At 37.4% G+C, this 20,334-nt stretch overlaps 1 protein-coding gene across 1 annotated transcript in view; it reads left to right on the top strand.

The window, feature by feature from the left end:
• Positions 1–20,334, top strand: part of HOMER1 (homer scaffold protein 1) — a 95,580-nt gene that overhangs the window by 29,531 nt on the left and 45,715 nt on the right. The window contains exons 3-5 of the mRNA XM_037374426.1: positions 5,037–5,168; positions 10,124–10,216; positions 18,122–18,264. Of these exons, the coding sequence (XP_037230323.1) occupies positions 5,037–5,168; positions 10,124–10,216; positions 18,122–18,264 (368 nt within the window). The remainder of the gene's footprint in view (positions 1–5,036; positions 5,169–10,123; positions 10,217–18,121; positions 18,265–20,334) is intronic.

The raw sequence follows: 20,334 nt of genomic DNA, 5'->3' as shown, positions 1-20,334 counted from the left end.
CAAAAGGATATTTTAAAGACATGATCTTTACTCAGCTCTGAGGGATGCTTTTATACATTGCAGATTCCCCCTGGAATTTGCTTGTTGGGGTCCTTTGGTGTATTTTGTGAGAGACGGATTTTTCCCTTATTCCTTATCAATGGGTCTGTGAGCCAGATTCAGCTGAGATAGACCCTTACAGAAGCAAGTTCTGCTTATTTTTAATGCGTTCTGTGTAATGTTGTTTTCCAAAGCTACAGTCTCCTCTTAAAGTACATTGCACAAAAAATGTTGCATCTCCTTCTAACTTGACTCCAGTAAATATTCTAGGACTGTAAGGTGTTCAGTGTACAGACCATATTTTATAGTCATGTACAGTATCTGCATCCCTGCTGTCCATGGCAGGGATATGCTGATGCAAACAACCTGATAAAACTCAAGGCTCTTTTCTGTGACCTCCTGAGTATCTTTTATGTGACTTTTTTCTCCTACCACTAGGAGTCAAGAGAAAGCCTGGAAAAAAAATAGTATGCAACATGACATGACAACGTTGAGCAGTTGTTGCTAAGGCTTTCAGTTCTCATTAAGTATTATAGTTATGTCATAGCTCCTTGGAAAAATGTGGTTTAGTACTTCTTTCTCCTAGGTGATGGAAGGAAGCCTCCTTTCTTTCTTCAGTAATACTGCAGACATTAGGATTATTCCCAGAATCCCACTGTCTTTCCCACTCAATCTCTGGCAGTCACTGAGAAAAAGAGATCAAGCAATGTGGTTCCTGCAGTACTAGTTAACTCTGATAATTTTTTCACAGATGCAAGGTAGTAAAAAAACTCAAATAGTTTGTGCTCATCTAAAACAAAAGAAGACTCTGGATAAGGGTGGTTTTCCAGTCTCTAGGTTAGGTGAGCCTTGTATACATTGTTTCTGAGTCAAGTCTCCTGTCAGTGTTACTGCAATAGATGGTCTGCAAAGCCTGTAAGCACAGGTCTTCAGTGATCTTCCCCTGAAGAAGTTAAAAAAATACTGTGTGTCTTAATTATTGTTGCCATCAACTTTAGCACAAGATAAAATCATATTTGACCACTTCTGTATGTCTCACAGCTGTTGGGTTTGCAGTCAGTAAAATGAACAGCTAGGACACATGCCCTGTTTTCTCATAGCTAAGCTAATATGAAAGGTAAACATGAAAGCTATTTTATAATTCCAACAAAATCTAAAGATAACAAAATCTCTTCAAAAAGCTTCTTCAAAAGCTAAATGCCTGCCTGTCAGATTGACTCTGTTCTGTTTTTAAGATATTCTTGTACATTTATGCTAACAATATTCTTAAAAGTTGATGAAATATTTGACATTTGTTATACAGGTAACTCTACAGTGAAATGTGGCATAGAAGAGAGCAGTTAAAACAGTACCTATTGGAGTAGACAAGACAGAATTAATTATAAATTCTAATTTAAAAAAAGAGATCTTTTTTTTTTTAAGCTGCAGATACACAGGATTCACATCTAGTATTTTCCAGAAGTAGCGGACACTGATTGTATCTGTAGTATGCTCTAGCATTGCACTTTTAAAAAGCATGGTTAATGTAGTATGTAAGAGATCTAGCACGCTTAATGTTTTTAATTCAGAGAGGATTGAAAGCCTTGATTTCCTTGTAAAATTGGTAAATCTAATGAAAGGAGTCTTTTTCGTATCACTGGGATCTGAATGTAGTCTTCCCAGTGAGAAACTTGCTGTCTTTGGGCTAATACTGTCTATGGGAGTTGAGCCTTCTTAGTTTTCTCTGCTGGTAAATAAAGGAAAGAATCAAAGCAACTCTTTCTCAATGCAATTATTTCTTAAAAAGCTTTCTTCCTGCCTTTCTTCCTTGCAAGGAGGCAGTTTGACAGTCACTGTAACCCAGCCTAAATGCCAGCTGCTGTCAAAACGGATAGCTTATCCTGGTCCTGGCAGCCTGTTCTGGGTCTTTCTCGTGCAACCAGCCACATGGTCAGCCAAGGCAGGGAGCAGTTTTCAGCTACAGCTGATTGGTTTCTCCAGGGTTTTTCATTGGGTTATTCTGTAACCAGGTATGCCGCTCTCATTGCAGCAAATGCCAGTCCTGTTGCTTGGAGGTCCTAAGTCTCTGTCCTCAGAGTCATCTGCTTTGCTGAGGAAGTTACATCCATGACATAATACACACACTCTCAAGTCTGTGATGTAAGCTCAAAATAATCAAGCAGTGGGTGGAACTAGGGCTTAAGCAAGCTAGACAACTAAAGCTTGAGATGGGATGAAGACTCTTTTCTACGCTGTCCCCAGGATATTTAATTTCAAACATGATACTGTTGGCAGCTTTCACAGCAAGAGAGATTGAACAGTAAGTGAACTTGCACAGCTGTGTGCTGGGCTTCCACCAGGTTGTTTCAAAAGTGGGCTTCCAAGCACTAACAGTGCACAAGATGACAAGAAGCATACAAGAAAAAAAGAGCTCCAGAACACTTGTTTTCCAAGAAGTCCACCTCTTTATCTCACGTTATTTCTTCCGTTATAGGTAGCATGTTTTCTATGAGGTCAGTTGGAGGCCACTGTGCAGGTGCAGGCTTGCTGGCTTTATTTGGGCTCCAAACCTTACGCCTGAAGAAAGGCAAATGATTTTTGAGTTACCAGTGACTTCACTGACAGACTTCTCCTATATGAAAATCTGAGGAGGCATTTTTGTGGACTGGAGATGCTGGAGTTGGTTCTCCAGTCTCTGATCACGTGGCAGATCCAGTCCTTGACCTTATGAGACTTGTTGGTTCAAAGCTAAGCTTTCAGACATTCCAGAATTTTCCAGGAGTTGTTCACAATGGTAGTCAAAACTTGCATTTTGAAGCAAAGGTTATTGGAGAGAACTGCCTGTTTGATATCGTCAGCTATATCCAAATTTGCTTTTCTCATTTAATGTGAATATAGTGGAGCTGCCAAAGCTACTGCAGAAGATGCCAGTTCTGTTAAATTCATCTGTGCTGCAGTATCTTTGCTTGTCTTTCTACATATTCAATACAATGTGTTCTGAACTTTCTTGCAATACTTCTCTCCATCACTTCATCTGAGAATCACCATATGCACATGGGAACTTTTTGTGAGCTTAGCTGGCCCATCAGCTGTACATTTTTTACACTTGCCCTGTAGAATTCAGGGAAAATGTTATGTTGATGGTAGCTGAGCTCTGGTGCTATCCACATCTCAGCAAAAGTGAAGCATGCTAAGTAAACTCCATGACTACTCATTTTAATATTCACCCCCAAGGCCATCTGACACAAGAAGTAAGCTGCTTTTGACTTCTAGGTCTTAGGCTTGGGAGAGCAGTAGCTGGTCTCTCTGATGTTGGAGTTTCTCACTCCCACCATCCTGAGAAAATACTATTCTCTATACATCTATGCAGTTCCTGCTATTCAAAAACTAAAAGAAAGATTTCACTATTTATGACAGAGAAGATGGTTTGGACCCTATGGGTTTTGTTGCTGCTCTTCTGCTCTAGAATTCTTCACTAACCACTGAATTTAACCTGCCAGGGGTAAGGCAGGGGTTATAGAATCATAGAATCATTTAGGCTGAAAAAGACTTCTAAGATCATCAAGTCCAACCGTTATATTAACATGACACTGCTAAGTCTACCACTAAACTATGGCCCTAAGTGCCACATCTACATGTCTTTTAAATACCTCCAGGAGTGGTGACCCAGCCACTTCTCTGGGCAGCCTGTTGCAATGCTTGACAACTGTTCTGGTGAAGAAATTTTCCAACTATCCAAGCTAAACCTCCCCTGGTGCAACTTGAAGCTGCTTCCTCTTGTCCTATTGACATGCACACTGATGTTTGAAAGATTCCCAACTTGGTATTGTAAGACAATTGCGGTAGGACACGTACTGACAGTAAGCTTTGGAGCACAGTAACTGGCATATAAGAAAGATTTTTGCTGAATTCTTCTGCTCACAGTGTGTGCTATTTTCTGGGAAGTTTTAAGGATGTTCTCTTTCATGTGGGTGTTACAAAGCATCAGTGATTCATGAAAAGGGCTGTGAATTATTTAACAAATGTGGCTGAAACTCTTAGTAGCACCAGACAGATGAGAAAGCATGCCTGTATTTCACTTCAAATACACATATCTTTTAGTTTATGGATAATCTTTCTTGTTCATGTTGGCTGGTTGTAAACTGTACTAACCAGCAGGTTTTTTAGTTAAATGAAACCCAGTGGTGTCAGTATTATCCTTTATCTTTACGTACTTTAAGTGACCTGCACAGTTCCACATCACAGATTTAACTAGGTTAGACAAACTTTGATGTGATGGAAATATTGTTGAAATCCATGGTGAACTTTAGTTGCTTCTCAAGGAACCAGCATATCATCTATTAGTTGTGGCTTTTGTTTACATTAGTAGAAGTTGTATGCTGGAGGATGCACTTCTTCCATCCTGTATATAACAAGAACTAGAGAATAAAAATTATTGTAAGAGTAGCTCTTCTGCAGTTGGTGTATGACCCTGTTGCTGTTAGGGATGCTTGTGTGTGTATAAAGGAACAACATATTCTTGTAATACAGAAACTTAAAAAGAAGTTGTCCACCTTGTTTTATTGCGTGTTTTCTAGTGTGAATTGCATATGCAGTGGGGGTAGGGTGTGGGGGGAGTGCAACAGTGAAACTTACAGTGGAGCTTGAGAGGTGTTGCCTTAAGGGACAAAGAAATAACACTTGTGAGACAAAAAAGGACTTTGCTTGTTCTTCTGATCTTACTAGCCTATGCAGATGCTTTGAAGGACTTTATAGACTTGTTAACTACTGAATGATCGCATACAATTGCAAACAGGTACCTTCCCCAACTTTTGCTCCTTTTACAGAATGCATGTGAAAATATGCTTTTGTAATTCTAGCTGCGATTGAATTAGAAAACTGTTCCCTAGTTCCCAGTGTGTCTCTCATTCAGTGTATGCAGATACTTTACTACAATATTGGCATTTTCAGTTATGAGCAGTCTTAAAAAAATCAAAACCACAACCCACTTTTTTTTTACAATTATTACTTTTTTTCAGGCAATAATAAATAGCACTATCACCCCCAACATGACATTTACTAAAACATCCCAGAAGTTTGGCCAGTGGGCAGACAGCAGGGCGAATACAGTCTATGGCTTGGGATTTTCATCTGAACATCACCTTTCAAAAGTAAGTATGACCAGTGGCAGCTCTAAAGCTAGTCAAGCAGCTTAAGAATATTTGGTTCCTGCTCGCTGTATCTTGACTCAGTGCTCATTACTGTTGTTATTTAAAAATAATTTACGTAAGAATGTTCTCTATTGATCCTTGTAATGCGAAAAGATAAGACGAAGTATGATACCTGCCAGTTTTCTTCAAACTGATGGAGGAAAGGTGGGACACTTAAGCTATCACAGTGTAAGTTGTTTTCTAATTATTAATTTGTTAGATTTCTCTTTTTAAAAAGTTGTTCTTCCATTACATGTTTTCATGTAGAATTTAAAGGAATAGACAATTTAGTGTTTCTTCTGTATTAAGATCTTCTAGGAAAAAATTGCTGGTAGTCTTCTGACACATTTTTGTTGTTTAAGCCACGTTCACTATCACTTTTCTACAATGTACTGCATAAAATTACAGGTATTTTAACATCTGCAGGTTTAAATGAAGCTAGTGGCAAATAGATTCACTGTAAAAGAAAATGTATTTTCTTGTTGGAATAAAAAAAAGTTGAAATGTTTACTAAAGAAACAGTGCCATGCATGAGGGTTTTTTTCTGGTCTGCTTATGCAGGAAGGAAGTGTACCCCTTGTTCCAAGGAAAGCAGTAACCGCTGTTTCTCAAACTGATGTTATAATTCCTCCAAGTACCCTTTCTAAATACCTGTTGCTATTGACATGACTCTGGTAGATGAGTCCAAGAACCTGTACAAGCCAGTGTAATTTTTCTCCAGTTGAGTTTAAGAACATGTCTCTACATTAAGCAGAGAATTTTCATCTTTGAGGTATACAAAAGATCTGGAACCTCAAGTGCGGTGAAAGGAATGTGAAATATGTGTTTAAGTAAGGAATAATGATTGGCTTGTTATTTTTAAAAAAGTAAAATCATACCAGCCCTTTTGAGAAAGTAATTGTCACTATCCAAGGATAAGCATAGGCCTGTTAGAAGACCATTAAAATGAGAACCAATACATCTGATTTATTTGGACAAGTGTTACACTTGGAAGATTTCTTTCTTTCATGATCAGATAGCTTTCATTTCCACAAAGCAACACAAACACAGGAAATTCTGAATGGTACTAATATTGCATGTGTGTTTGTGCAGTTGTCATTGCTTCAGTGAACTTAGAAACTTTGTCACTATATAAATTGGTATGTATGTCCTAGAGGCACTTGCTTACCACCATGGTAATAACTTTTGTTAATAATTCAATGAACGTAGCATCAATGCTAATTTAATTTACCTCTTTCATAGACTAGCTTGTTTTCCTTAATCACAGAATGCTTCTTTGGAGGCAAAGTGTCATGCTGTAGTCATGCACACTCTGTGTTTGCCTGAGTTTAAGTACTAGGTTATCCTTGTCGTTGACAATATTTTGCGTTTTTTATTTGTGCTATATTTGATGCTTTTCTTGCTCTCCCCATGTGGGAGATAAAGGGAAGAAACTTACGGTGATGAATCTTCAGGACCTTTTTAGAAAACCGCTCCTGTTATATTATATCTTAGTTATCAAACTGATATTCATGTGAGTTGAAATTGCTGACTGTTGCTACTAAAATTCATAAAGATAATTTTTTTGTGTAATTTTAAAATTAAAAAATACATATTTGATGGGCGAGAGGAAACTTCTGTAGATTGCAGTCTATTCAGTCACTGGAGTTGGTAGATGTGTTGGTCTTGGGATCAGAAGAGCTGAACTGGAAACCCTGGATCTGCTGTGTAGCTGTAGAGAAATCACATGTCTATTCGTTCTTGTCTTGTCTCTCTGCTCACATTGCTAACTCTCACTTTTGTGTGCGGCGAATGAAGAGACGAGACGCAGCTTGATGCAAGCAAGTTGTCCCTTTGTTAGTGATTTTCTTACAATTATATATGTTTCTACCTTCTACATATTACACACTGATTGGTTAAATCTTAAGCGTAAAAAACACTGATTGGTTAATATTTAAGGCACACCGTTAGAACAATAGGTACTTACTAGTTTATCTTGACATAGCAATAATTTTTATTCCAAGGTTAGGGAGTTTCTTTCTACGCGGGTTTCTTGATTACATATCGGCGCCATCCGTTCCCTTATCTGACTACTTGTTTCTCTGTCCGTCTGGTTGCCTCCTCAACTGTGACGGCTCAGGGGTCTGCAGTTAGCTTGTTCCTTTGCTCCCAGGGCTTGTGCCCTACAAGTTCTAACAAGTCTCTGTTCATCAGGCTAACAGTACTTGGACTCTTGTCCTTGAGGCCTTGTCCTACATTTGTGCACTGGCATTATAGTCAGATTTACCAGAGCACTTTTTGGTACATGTGGCGCTGAAGGAGAAGAAATCTAATTTAGGGATCAGGATACTGCTGGATATTAATAATAGGGCTAGCAAATAAAGTGTATTAATGGATTTGTTCAGGAACAGGTTGCTTCTAGAAATTGCCTTAAAAATGGATTCTGGAACTTCTTTTCTGTATTTGATTTATCAAAGCTCTTAAGTGAATAGCCTGGTTGTAGGTAATTTGTTTTGCAGTAGTGTTTCTTGGTCCCAATGAAACATTTCAAGTTCCAGGGAGCACAAGACAGCCTGCAACCACAAAAGTCTTAGTCTAATCTGTGGCTTATTTCAGCAGGTTACTGAAGCAAATAATCAGCGCAGATAAAATAAACTGTTTATTCTTAGATCATTTTCCGCTTAGTTTATAGCAAATTTTTGCCTTTTGAACTATTCACCTTTGATTTATGTGCATTTTTCCTCGTAAACTAATTATTAGAGTGCAACAACGGTAACCTCTTTGTGTACTATTGTGACTGAGAATTAGTGGAGTGAGAATATCTGATAGAAAAATAATAGCACTCTAATCAACTTCATATACAAACACTACAGAAGAAAATTAATTAATCATGTATTTGCCTGCATTAGACCTCTTCTCAGTAAGTTAAACCACAAATTCACCTCAAGATTGTTCGATCAGAAGTCAGTGATACCTGAAAGATGGTTCCTATGCTGAAGAATGTTCCTTCCAAGGGATGAGGATTTGCTAGCACAGTCCCTTTTGCTGCTGCAGTAGGGGGAACAGAATGTCCTGTGGTCTTCAGAAAAAACTGAGACAATATTCTCATTCAGAATATAAGTCTGTGCTTTTGATAATGTCCTGATGTATAGGAAATACTCATTTTCAGGTTTGCTCTCTGTCTTACCCCTTTGAATTAGTTGACCTGCTTTATTCTATGTAACTTAAGAGTATGCTAAATGGGAAAAGTGCCACCATAGTTACTTGTAAGACCCTCTTGCAGTCTCCCTGCTTGATTTTTCATCTTTTCCTTAAAATATTGATACTTTAGAGAACCTTTCCTTTCATACCATGAAATCTTTGTTATTTCAGGAATTTTATCAAGATGTTGCTTTGATGCACCACCTGACTGTCTCAAGAAATTCTAGTAAAAATGTTAAAGTTTCCATTACATTAGCCTTGTTGGCTTTTTTTTAGAATGTTATATATTTATCTGTCTACTATATATTTTGTCACAGTTTCTACCACTGTGATACAGATAATTTTCACTGCCTTGTTCACCCATTTGTTATAAATCTCAGCATATGTTTTCCATTTACCAATCCTCTCTGGTCTTAAAGCTGATTTAAATAATAGGTTATCCATCAGATTTTGCAGTCTACATACAGGTCTTAAATAAGTATCATCTAGTTCTGTTGATACGTTGCCCGTGCTATCATCTGTTCTGAGACACATTGTGATGCTGGATTAGACTTTAGCATATGCTTTTAAATAACCCAATAGGTGAAATATACAAGTAGAGAGCAATGGTATTTCCTCAAATTTTAATAGCCTGCCAGGAGAAGAAGTTTAAAAACGATAAGGTCTTTTTGATCTTGCATAGCAAGCGAAGTTCTTACTGAAAATAGTTGAGACTGTGTCACACAAAGAAAGGGTAGCTTTCGTCCCTTCTAAATACATGCAGTGCAAAATTTCTTTGTATGCTCCTGCTGGAGAGATTCAGAAGCTGTTGGTGAAGCTTCCAGTGTTTCTGCAGAATCATTTCAGTCTTAAGCTGATCATCATAAGATAATGTTCTGTATAGAAGCAGTAGGAAACAAAAACAATGCTTGGCTGCTGTAGCAATTGGTGTAGTGTCAAGCTGTGATCTAAGAAGCCAAATTCTTCTATAACCAGAGAAACTAGACCCTGTTCTTAATAAATTGATTTAATCTCTCAGGTTTAAGGATTCATGTATTTCTAAATTGCTGCTTTAGCTATTTTCTGGAAGATGTACATGTAGCATAGAAATTAAGCTTCATATTTCATGTGACAGTTCAATGTGCAATTCTTGAATTTAGTGTTCTTCTATGTGTGTAGTTCAATTTGTTCTTCAACTTGATTGATGTCAATGAACAATAAGAAATTAACTTGACTCAGTATTCCCACTGCTGCTTTCCTAATTAGCTCTATTGAAATTATAAATACTGTTAGTATTTAGGAAGAAATCAGTATTGTTTCAATCATGAAAGAATGAAGCCCACTGGAAGCTCTAGGCTAATAGTGACCACAGTAGGCTTCAGAACCAGATAATTTTTTGTTAGGAAGAGAGTGAAAACTGAATCTAAAAGCAGTTGTCTAAGGCAGCTTGTCACTCTTATTAGCCATCTCTGAGGTAAGGGGGTTTAACATTATCAGCAATAGATCAAACTTTGTTGCATCATTCAGAACTTTCCTGACATATGTGTCCGTTATGTCTGAAAGGTACTGAAAGGTATATCACTGTGTAATTCTCTTAAATGAGTGTCTAATAAGGAGAAAAATTTAAGAATTCTACTGACAGAATTTGACTTTGTGAAATGTTAAGTATAGCGTTCTGTTCTGCATGTAATGTATTACTTCATACCTACTGTTTCTCTTTTTCTTTTCCTTTTTTTTTTTAACAAATGTACCTTCAGTTTGCTGAAAAATTTCAGGAATTCAAAGAAGCTGCACGACTAGCAAAGGAAAAATCTCAAGAAAAGATGGAGCTAACAAGTACACCCTCTCAAGTGAGTCTTACTGCCTGATTCAAGCCTAGTACTTCATATCTGTGCTACCTACTGTATTGTATCTTACACGTTGTATTAAAAATGAATGGGGTACTTCCCAGTTACTGGGAATCCTCAACAGTCAGCTAGAAGTGTCAAGAGGTCTAAGAGTACATCTAGTATACATTAGAGAGGTGTCAAAAGGACTTGCTTTAAAATAAAATTAGCCTTTTGTTTACCCCCATTCCTTTCTTTGAGCTTTCCCCTGAAAATGAGTAAAGATGGTGAGCAGTTATGTAATTCTGTAATAAACATCTTTTGTGTGTTTTCCTTTTAATCTGTGAAACTTCAGGCAGTGCACTGTAAAGGACTTCTACAGAAGAATTGTTACAACAAAAATCAAAACAGCAAACTATTTTTACTTATTCCCTACTGTGTGGTATTCACTTTTGTAATGTATTGAAGGAAGGTGACAGGTTCACATGCTGATTCTGGAGTTCTGTTACAGTTAGCCGTGATGTAAAAGAAGAGTTTATAAAAGGTGTTTCAAAACATGAACTGGGTTAATAGAGGCCTAACAGGAGGATAACTTTAATGTAGTCTCATTTATATTAGTAGTGCCTAAAATTAATTTGCTTGAAAAGTAGTACTTCAAACTTGATTTCAAAAAAGAAATTGCATGAGGCTTTCCTGACCTGCTGCTCCTGCGCGCCACACCCCCCACACACCCCAGTGTTTCTGGCTCTGTGTATAGCTGTTTGTTTTGTTTTAAGCAATAGTGACAACAAAGGTAATTACTTCTGGAGGATGAAGCAGCTTTAAAACTGTAACAGGGGTTCCTGAGTTGAACAGGATTAATGCAGCTGAGTCTTTTTTTCTGGAGAGTCCTCATTCATTAAGTCAGTGCCTCTCTTGGGTGCTTTGCACTGTAACATGCTCCTGATCTTTGATGGAACAAGTATGGCAGGCAGTTTGCAACATGCTGTGCAAGTAGTTTCATTGCCACCAGAAAGCTACATCTGGTGTCCTTCCAAGAGAAGTCAGTGGCAAACACAAGAATATACACAATGAACCATCCTCATGCCCAGTAGGCATTTTACCCAAGTGCTAGGTTGGATTTTGCTATTAACGGGAAACCACTTGCTGTCCTGTAACAGGAAAAGAATAAGGGAGTATTTTTTTATTACTTTTCTTGACTGTCTCCAAATTTCAGATAAATTCCGTAAACAAACACAAAGATAATGGAAGTAGGTATTTTATAACCTCATATACACTTGGCTTTAGAAACAGTGAAGTGCTTCAGCCAAGCCTCTAGTTACTCAGTATTATAGGCAGAACAATTACTCTACTTTTTTTGACATGTTGATTAAAAGCCTAGACTCAGAAGTTAAATCTGACATTGTCAAATGGAATGACTTATTATTTGGTTTGGACATAAATTTGAACTACTCAGTCAGAGACAAGATGCTTTTGTCTAGCAGCTGCCCAGTATTAAAGCTTTCTCTTAAACTATATGAGCTATTAATACTATTCTTTTTACAGAAATTCCCTTTTATACTTGGAACCTAACATTTTATACTGTAGGCAGTTACAGAAATGTTACCTTGAGCTACTCTATAATGCACGTTGAGAGCTCCAATTTAATTACTGCACACTTAGGAATAATTTCATATTCAGGCCTTACTTTTCATCTGTTGGCTTTTCGCTGGGTTGATAAGTTAACGTATTATTCTGAAAGGTACAGTTAGTGCAAGTGCTGACACATCAGCATAATAGTCGTCACATACTTAATGCTTCTCATTAGTTCCCCAGAGAGAAGGGAGTTCAGTCAGGAACTTTGTAGGTTGGAGCAGATGAGAAGCAATGGCTTTATGTCAAACTGCAGCACTTCCATGGTGCTGGGGCTCATTCAGGGAAGTTTATGACTGAGGGGAATATGGGTAGTGGGGAGAGAAGGTGGCACCCTAGAGACATGTGAAGGAGCATTTGCCATCATTTTGATCATCTGCCAAAAAGTGGCTGCAAGGCAAATAAATGAAGTGTTGCCTTTCTCAGCAATTTTGTACCCCTTCTTTCCCTTTTGCATAGTGATCCTTTGCAGAGGGGGACAGTAAAAGAGGAAGGAAGTATTTTCAGTGGTATTTTTTTGGCCAGTCAAGACTTTCAAGGAACCTTGCTTTTTTAGGAAGCTTTGGCAGGAAAGGCTTGGGAGGTAGTGTGTGAGTAGTGAGCTCCATAATGGTAACCCAGCTAGCTGAAAGTGTCACTTTCTCTGCTGTCTTGGACTTGCAGATATCCTTTTGCATTAAATTAATAATAGGTAGGAAGAGATTTCATATCAAAACTGGAAAATGTACATGTCAGACTTAAATAAAATGCTATATTTCTCTTGGTACTGCTTTAAAAAATGCCCTTATTATTTACAAGTTAACTAAATTACCAGATATAGTAAATTGCCCACCCTTTCTGCTACACAATTCTAAAAAAGGAAAAGTACACGTGCTTTTTTCTGCATTCAGTATGTCCCTACAGATTGAATTGTTATTTAATACATCTCTACAACCAGTGTAACAGAACACTGCACAAACACTATTGTTTGATGCAACGCTGCAGATACTACTGGTATGTGTGTTTCAATTCTAAATGTCCTGCAAAAACTTGTGGAACTGGAGAAGAAATAGAAAACGAGATAGTAACAGAAATATCTCAGAAATAGAATATGTGTTTGTAGTTGAAGTACTTACCAGAGCTAGCCATGGTAAAACTTAAGGAGAGTCTTACCTTAAGTCCACTGAAGTTACGCTGCTTCTCTAAGGTGTTACGAGCATTAGGGAAGTGTTGGTACTATTTGGCTAGGTATTTCCACCAGAATAGTGCCTCAGTGGCCAGGAATTGTAGTTCCCTGTTGAATATTTATTGGATACACTGTTTCATCTGTTGGCACGTATTCTTTGGTGTTTTTGTGTATGTGAAACAGTGAAACAAGAAACAGTAGAACAAGAAAATAATCCGTAGCCCAATTTGCAGTTACTTAATAGGAGGAGTTCCTTTTCCCTTAATCTATGCTGCTGCTAATTTTGAACTCTGCCTTCTTACTGTTTCTTTAATACTATCTGTTCTCCTATTTACCAGCAGGCTTTGCTTTAATTTCCCTGAAAATCAAATAATATATAAAACAGCGTTTACCTTGACTGTAAAAAGAACTAGTACCGAGAAAGACAGTGGCCTGGACCAACAAATCACAAAGAGGGATGCTGCTTTGTTGTGTTAAGTCCCACTGAGCACACAGTGCTTTCTTGAAATGAAGAGAAAAGCATTGTTTCTGTGCCAGAGAACTTGTACTTCCAGCCCATCTATATTAAGATGGATTTATATAATAGTACACACTTTACCTATATCTGGCATGTCTGGAGGCTTCAATCTAGAAAAAAAAAGTGTCAATTTTGTTACTTCTAAGACCACCTATGGACATAGGTACAGCACCTGATGTCCCTTTAACTCAGCCTTAGGTTATAAAGATTTGTAGCGCTCTTGCCTTGTTTATATAAAACTAAAATACTGGCTCCCCTGCTGTGCCACCTCTTATTTCCCAGACCCATCTTTTAATACAGGGAATATTTTGCTTGTCATAGACTCATGGAGCTTACAGTGACAGGCCACTCAATGGTCCATTTTCAGTTACAAGCTTTCCTGTGCACTGAAAGAGCAGCACTTCAATCTGGAGTTCACTGAGCTGCATGAAAACAATAGCCTGAAATTCACTGAGCTGCATGAAAACAATAGCCTGAAAACTGTGTCATCCTGTCTGCCCCTGCCCCCACCCCCCTTTTTCTTTTCTTTTTTAAACTAACCTTAATCAGGCTCAAGTACAGAACCAAACAACAGTTTGTGCAGTTTGCAGGCTCACCACATCAGTCCTCCAACCAACTGGCGTCTGAACCTCAGTTCTTTTTCTGTAAGCAAGAATCTGTCCTCAGATACTTCTTTCAATCCTGGTCATTTCAGATTAAGACCTGCAATTTCTGAAATTGTTTGGTGAGTAATTTACTCGAGATAGTCTTGCCTGTGATTCCGAGCCCCTCCTATGCAGGCCTTTAGGAATAGCTGTTGACTGAAAAGTTTCGGAATCACAACGGTTTTTCGTGCAAGGAATGGGTTGATTTTGGAAAAATGGTCATGGTTTATCACCTGTTGGCTTACAAACCTTGTGGAATAAGTAACTTTCTGGGGTGTTATATGAATTTCTATACTGGAACAAGTTTCACATGTGTTATGGTATCTGAATCAGTAGCTGGCAGACTTACACCATTGCCAGTCAGTACTGAACAGAGAAGCACTATGAAGAACAGCAATGCCAAGGAAGTGTACAGAGTACTTAATGAGAAAATAGTATAATACTTAATAAGAAAACAAGCTGGAATTCATATTGTTTGTTCATGATTTTAGAACCACCTACTCTTCCTTTTCTTCTCTTCCATATTTAATCACCATTAAAAAGTGGCTTGATCTGTGCTGTGAAGTCTGCTTCTTCTACTTTAAAGATTTTTGTGACTGTGTGCATTTTGTTTGTAAGATTTTGAAATTTAAGGTGTCTTTTGGTGAATTCTCCACTGTTATGTTTAGTGTATATACTGTAGACACTGTCATTTTTATACTGCTTGGCATCACTGGAGTCCTGCATACCTGTTAGTATGGACAGAGCTCCTTTAGACGGCGTAGATCTCTGACAAACTCTTAAATAGCAAAATGTACCTGAATCAGGCTCTCACATTTACCTGTCATGTAGAAAAATGCTCAGTCCCTGTGGAAGTCCAAGGCTGGCAAGTGACTTAAAAGTTCGATACCCTCAAAAAACCTGTATGTGATATAATAGTGGTTTATACCACAGGAGAGATGTTAATCCTTACTTCTCAAATGCATGAAATACCTATTTGTAGCTGCCATAAGTGGCAATATTAGCTTTAAAATATACCATTGATTTGCAGGGACTTGTCATTTTCAGTTTAAGCCCTGTTTCCATACAGTGTCTATACAGTTGAACGTTAGAACTAAGTTAACCTGCTCTCCCAAATAGAAGGGAAGAGTGAAAAGCTTTATAAGCAAACCACATTTTCTTCCTCAACTGTAAAGTATAGAGTGGATGTGTGTAGCTATAATGGTACGGAATAAAAACATCATTACATATGGACAGCTCAAAAAAATGTTTCTAGAATGCTTCTACTCTATTTAATAGAAAATGGGAACATATTTTTTATAAACATTTGTAAAAAATGTGTTCAGTGTTAAGTGGCTTTTTCTGTTGTCTTCGGTGCTTTATTCATAGCCAGCTTCATTATAGTTGGCTGCAAATAAATTATTTATCAGGCTGAGATAGTTGTGAGTATGTGAGAGCACTAATTAACCTGTATTACTGGTGGAAGAAATACATACTACAGTCTGATGCTGCTTCTACATACAGGATCAGCCCCTCATGAATTTACAGTGAACCATTAGCTGTTACACAGTGTGTGATGTTTGCATTAATTTTTATCATTTTAATTTCATTCACATTAGAAATCTAAAGTACTTTACTGAAAGAGAAGCCTAGATGGAACTTGCACATTTGCTTTTCTTCTGCTGAAATAATTTTTATGCATTCACACTTAAAACATTTCAGTAAATAGGTTGTGGCTTTATGTGTCTTAAGAATAATGTTGCAGGAATTTTAGCTTAAAGATACAAGCCATCCAGGTTTTGTAGGGTGTGGCAAGTATTTTTTAGAATATCCAGTTTAGTTTGGGAATAGGAGGAAATAAGAGCAACTCTTAGGTCCCTAAAGGCTTTCATTTCATGTCAGTGCAATCTGTTTATCAAATGTCTATCCTAGCAGAGGAAAACAGACAAAACCATGTAATTTGTGAAAAATAATTAATTTGTCTGATTACCTTGCCAATTCTGCTCTCCTTTCACACAATTTTGGTTCAATTTCAGTTCAGTAAAACTGTTCTGTAAAAATCTAGATTTAATTTTGCTTTTTAAAGTATTAACACTGAAGAGACTAGTTTTGAGTATAAAATAGCAAGATTCTTCCTGAAAGTAGGTAACAATTTCACATAATAGTATTCACATAATAATGTGAGTACAAAAAAGTATTCACATAATAAACCCCCTTAAATTTATATTATAAATAACAGTTTATATCTCTGGAATTAAATCAGTGTAAGCTAATTATTTATTGCTTTTTAATCAGTAGGAATTTAATAAGAAGGTCCAGAATGGAGAGACTGGTCCGTGTGCGTTGTATAATTTTATGAACGCTAAATATACTAGAACTTGAAGTCAGTATTGAACTGTTGTATTACCCACTAATTCACATTGTAGAGTGAGATACGTCTCTCTCTCTATGTGAGAAATGTGGCAGAATAAAAGCAAAATTGTGACAATTGTTTTGCTGAAAATGCTTAATGTAGTTTAAAGTGCAGTTTTGAATGCGTTGAACATTTGTGGTTAAGGGACATCAGAAAGGTGTGGAAGATGATGGTGACATTGAGATCTTACTTTCTTTAAAAGAACTGATTTTTCCATCTAGTGAAATCTCAGAGTCAAGGACAACTTTCCTATAGATGGAGGATCAGATTCAGTATTTGCTTTCAAAAAGCATTATCCTTCTAAACTAGTTGAATGCTACAAGTGGAGGCTCAAAATTAAACCCTGATCTGGTAAGATCATGACTATTTTCAGATACTTTGCAGTTACTTCTGAGGTTGCAGTTCTTCAGCTTCCTATGCAGAATGTCAAAGAGCTGGGAAGAGGAGTGACTGGCCTTCCAGAAACTGTGCTTGTGCTTCAGTTGAATAACATTAACCAGCAGTTTTATTTGTTCGCCATGCAGGTGGTAGAAGGCTGTGTGGCCATAGGAGATACTTACCTTCTGGAAATACTGTAATTCAGCCAGTCCTCTGCTGTATAGACACTTCTCCATGACATCCATTGAACTTTATTCATGAAACTCTTCTATCTTAGAGTTAAATGTTACTACTTGGTTACTAAAAGCCTACAAAGACATTTGAAGATTGAGATGAGCTATTTAGCTTATATGACTCACTTATCTCCTGCAAAAATCATTACTTGAAAAAGAACATAATAGGAAAGAAAATACTAAAATTAAACCACATACATTCTAACTTAGGATGTGGGCTACAAGGGTGTACTTTATTTGTATAAAAAAGAAGTACTTTTCAGTGACTAGAGATTAGCAAATGGTGTTTGTTGGCCAAAACACAAATGTACATGTTGGCAAGATGAAGGGTGATTAAAACCACACCAGTGCCTTCAGCTGGGAGGCAGCCTTTCAGTTTTTTGGGTGTCCAGTTACACAGCAGTAGCTGAAGCTGCCTGAAGGTATCTGGAGTGTTCTCCTTCCCAAGTAATACCATAATCATCAAGAGCTAGGCCAGGCTAACATGCCTATGGAAGTTTTGCAAGAACTCAGCTGAACAAGTGTTGGTTACAGGTGGCTCGTATGTAACTGATCGTACCACCAATGGCCCTTCCACTGTTCACTTTGGTTAATAAACAATATGAAAGCTCGATTTTGAATCATCTATCAAAATTGTTTGTTTCACCATGTTAGGGTATAAAGTAAGAGACAAGTATCCTGGGTGTCAATAGTCACCCATTGTGTGGCAGGATGAGGGCAGGTGAGAGGGAGGTCTGTAATAAGCAGGAGGCTGGATACTTCCAAATAATTTATAGGTCAATTGTGTTTTGTACAAGATGATGTGAATCTTCTGGTAATACACTTCTAAATTAAATTCACATAATGAAATATGATCATGAGAGATGCTGGGAGTCTGAGCCTCACATTAATGCTACCTAAAATTACCGCGTATAGCCTTCCTGAACATGTCGGTTTGTAATTTTAATGTGTTGTTTGTTTTACTTAAGGAATCAGCTGGAGGGGATATTCAGTCTCCTTTAACGCCGGAAAGTATTAACGGGACAGATGACGAGAGAGCGATGCCGGAAGTGACGCAGAACTCAGAACCAAGGGCTGAACCAACCCAGAATGCATTGCCATTTACCCATAGGTACAGATTCCATTCCCACATCCTGATTAAGTGATACCTGTCTCCTTCCTCGTTAAAGGGACCTCCTCCCATATTGTGTGAAAAAAACCCCAAACTCAAATGCCCCCCAAAAACTGGACTGGCTTTCAGATTTGCGATAAAATTTTTGTTTTAAGAAAAAAATGTGTGTGAAAAAATCTCTTGGAATAAGGTTTGGGGACCATTATTTTATAGTTTAATCAGCTTAATGTGAGCCTTTCAATACTGGTTAGTGTAGGTGTCCCTTTAACAGGAAGCATTATTTCAATGTCTGAGATCTTTTTAAAATTAACTGCTTCATAGAGTATTCCAATTAAATTATTTTTGCACACATTCTTTAAATGACTGGTAAGACTGGATGTCAGCCTTTCACTGATGAGTTGTTGGAAGAAAAGGGACTCTTACAACACTTCTGGATTAAGAAGTTTAAAGCAGCCTTTAACTGAACAGTTCTCTGACAGTTGAAAACGTTTTTCAACTTTTTTTCAAAATACGAGGGAAATGTAGTTCTGCTTCAGACTGAATTATAATTCTTTGCACTAGTATTGCTGTGCTCTGTTCTTTAAGAAAGCTAGGGGTTTTATTTAATGATACGAATAATGAGTTAAGATAGATATATCTTGCTTATTAGAAATGATTGTAAATGAGTCACTCTCAATAAAACAATAATGTATTGAGACCATGGAGAGTAACTGAAACACTTAATAAACTTGGAACAGAAATAGAAATACTAGATATGTTTTTTAGAATATTGTCTAATTCAGTTTAAATGGAGTTTAAGAGCTCTTGATCAAAGGTTGGGGAATACTAGGGCTTCAGATGCGTCATGCAATTCAGAATAAGCAGAGAGGGAATTGGAATTGTGCAGGACCTCTTGCGTTGTGTAAGAGAATAATACTATTAAACGTATCTGAGAAAAATGATACACATTTTCAAATGAGAAAAAAATTATACTTTTGCACTAATTTTTTAACAGAGTGTTTGTGTTTATTTTTATACTGCAACTGTCACCAGTGCATCTATTACATATTGTAGAAGAAATGGTGCTTTGTAAGAGTGCTATATGCATGTTGAAGCAGTTTTATAAATGTTGCACATCTGTCAGTGTTCTGTAATGAGTTCATTTAAACTGTGTGTTGGAATTCTCTATCAAGATTTTTGTGAAAAGGAGTTGTGATAAAGTCCACACATGAGTAGTGTTGTTTGTTTTTTTTACTAAATGATAGCTGCAATATCTCCCCTCTTGTTCTGCATATGTAAATGTGTTTTCTTTGTACACCAGTATAGTAACTAAGCTTTGCTCTGCATGGGGCGTGACTGAAGATATGTTTAGAAACTCTCCAGTTCTAATTTTTGATGGTGTGGATTAGAGGTCACAAAACTCTCCTGTGCTTTGCGTTTCTCTGTCTACTTTATGTATGCTGTGTGAGTGCCTGGGTTTTAGTTTTTTGTCCTATTAAATACGACTAGTTAGAATCAGTTTTCTGAAAATAACTCTGCATTTTGAGGGTCACTTCTCATGATGATTCTCAAAAGACCAGAATTTTGTCTTGCTGAGGGTATCTTCGGGTTTGTTAGTGAGCTATGACCGAAGAAAATGCAAATTTTTAAAACTCTTTAAAATAAATTGAATTTTGAACTAGTTGACAACGCTTTTATTATAATTAAATAAAGATCATATATTTATTATAAATAAATAAAGATGCATGAAACGTGCATGAAAGAGAGGGAAAGGGAAGCCTTCAGGATTGTGTTTGTCCTGGTTAAATGGGCATGTTTTTGTAGAGGCATTTCATAATACTACTTTGGCAACTAGGTAGATGTACCTAGCTGCTTGTGATGGCTAAAAGGGTCGTCTCTGCAGGCAGTCTGCTTGCCCTGATTTAAAAGAAAAAAAAATAATAAAACCTTGCACCCCAATCATTGAAGACTCCTGGGCTTTTCATGTGTCATGGGTACAGAAAGGGCTTGTGCTGCTTGTTCCCCGCCCTTCTGATGATGCTGTGTGTTGGTGGCATTTCATGTGTGATGGAGAGGAGTGAGCCCTCTCCT

The sequence above is a fragment of the Falco rusticolus genome, chromosome Z (genome assembly GCF_015220075.1).
Source record: "Falco rusticolus isolate bFalRus1 chromosome Z, bFalRus1.pri, whole genome shotgun sequence".
In the NCBI taxonomy this organism is placed as follows: domain Eukaryota; kingdom Metazoa; phylum Chordata; class Aves; order Falconiformes; family Falconidae; genus Falco; species Falco rusticolus.
The sequence above is the reverse complement of the archived record's forward strand: the minus strand, read 5'-3'. Positions and strand labels throughout refer to the sequence as shown.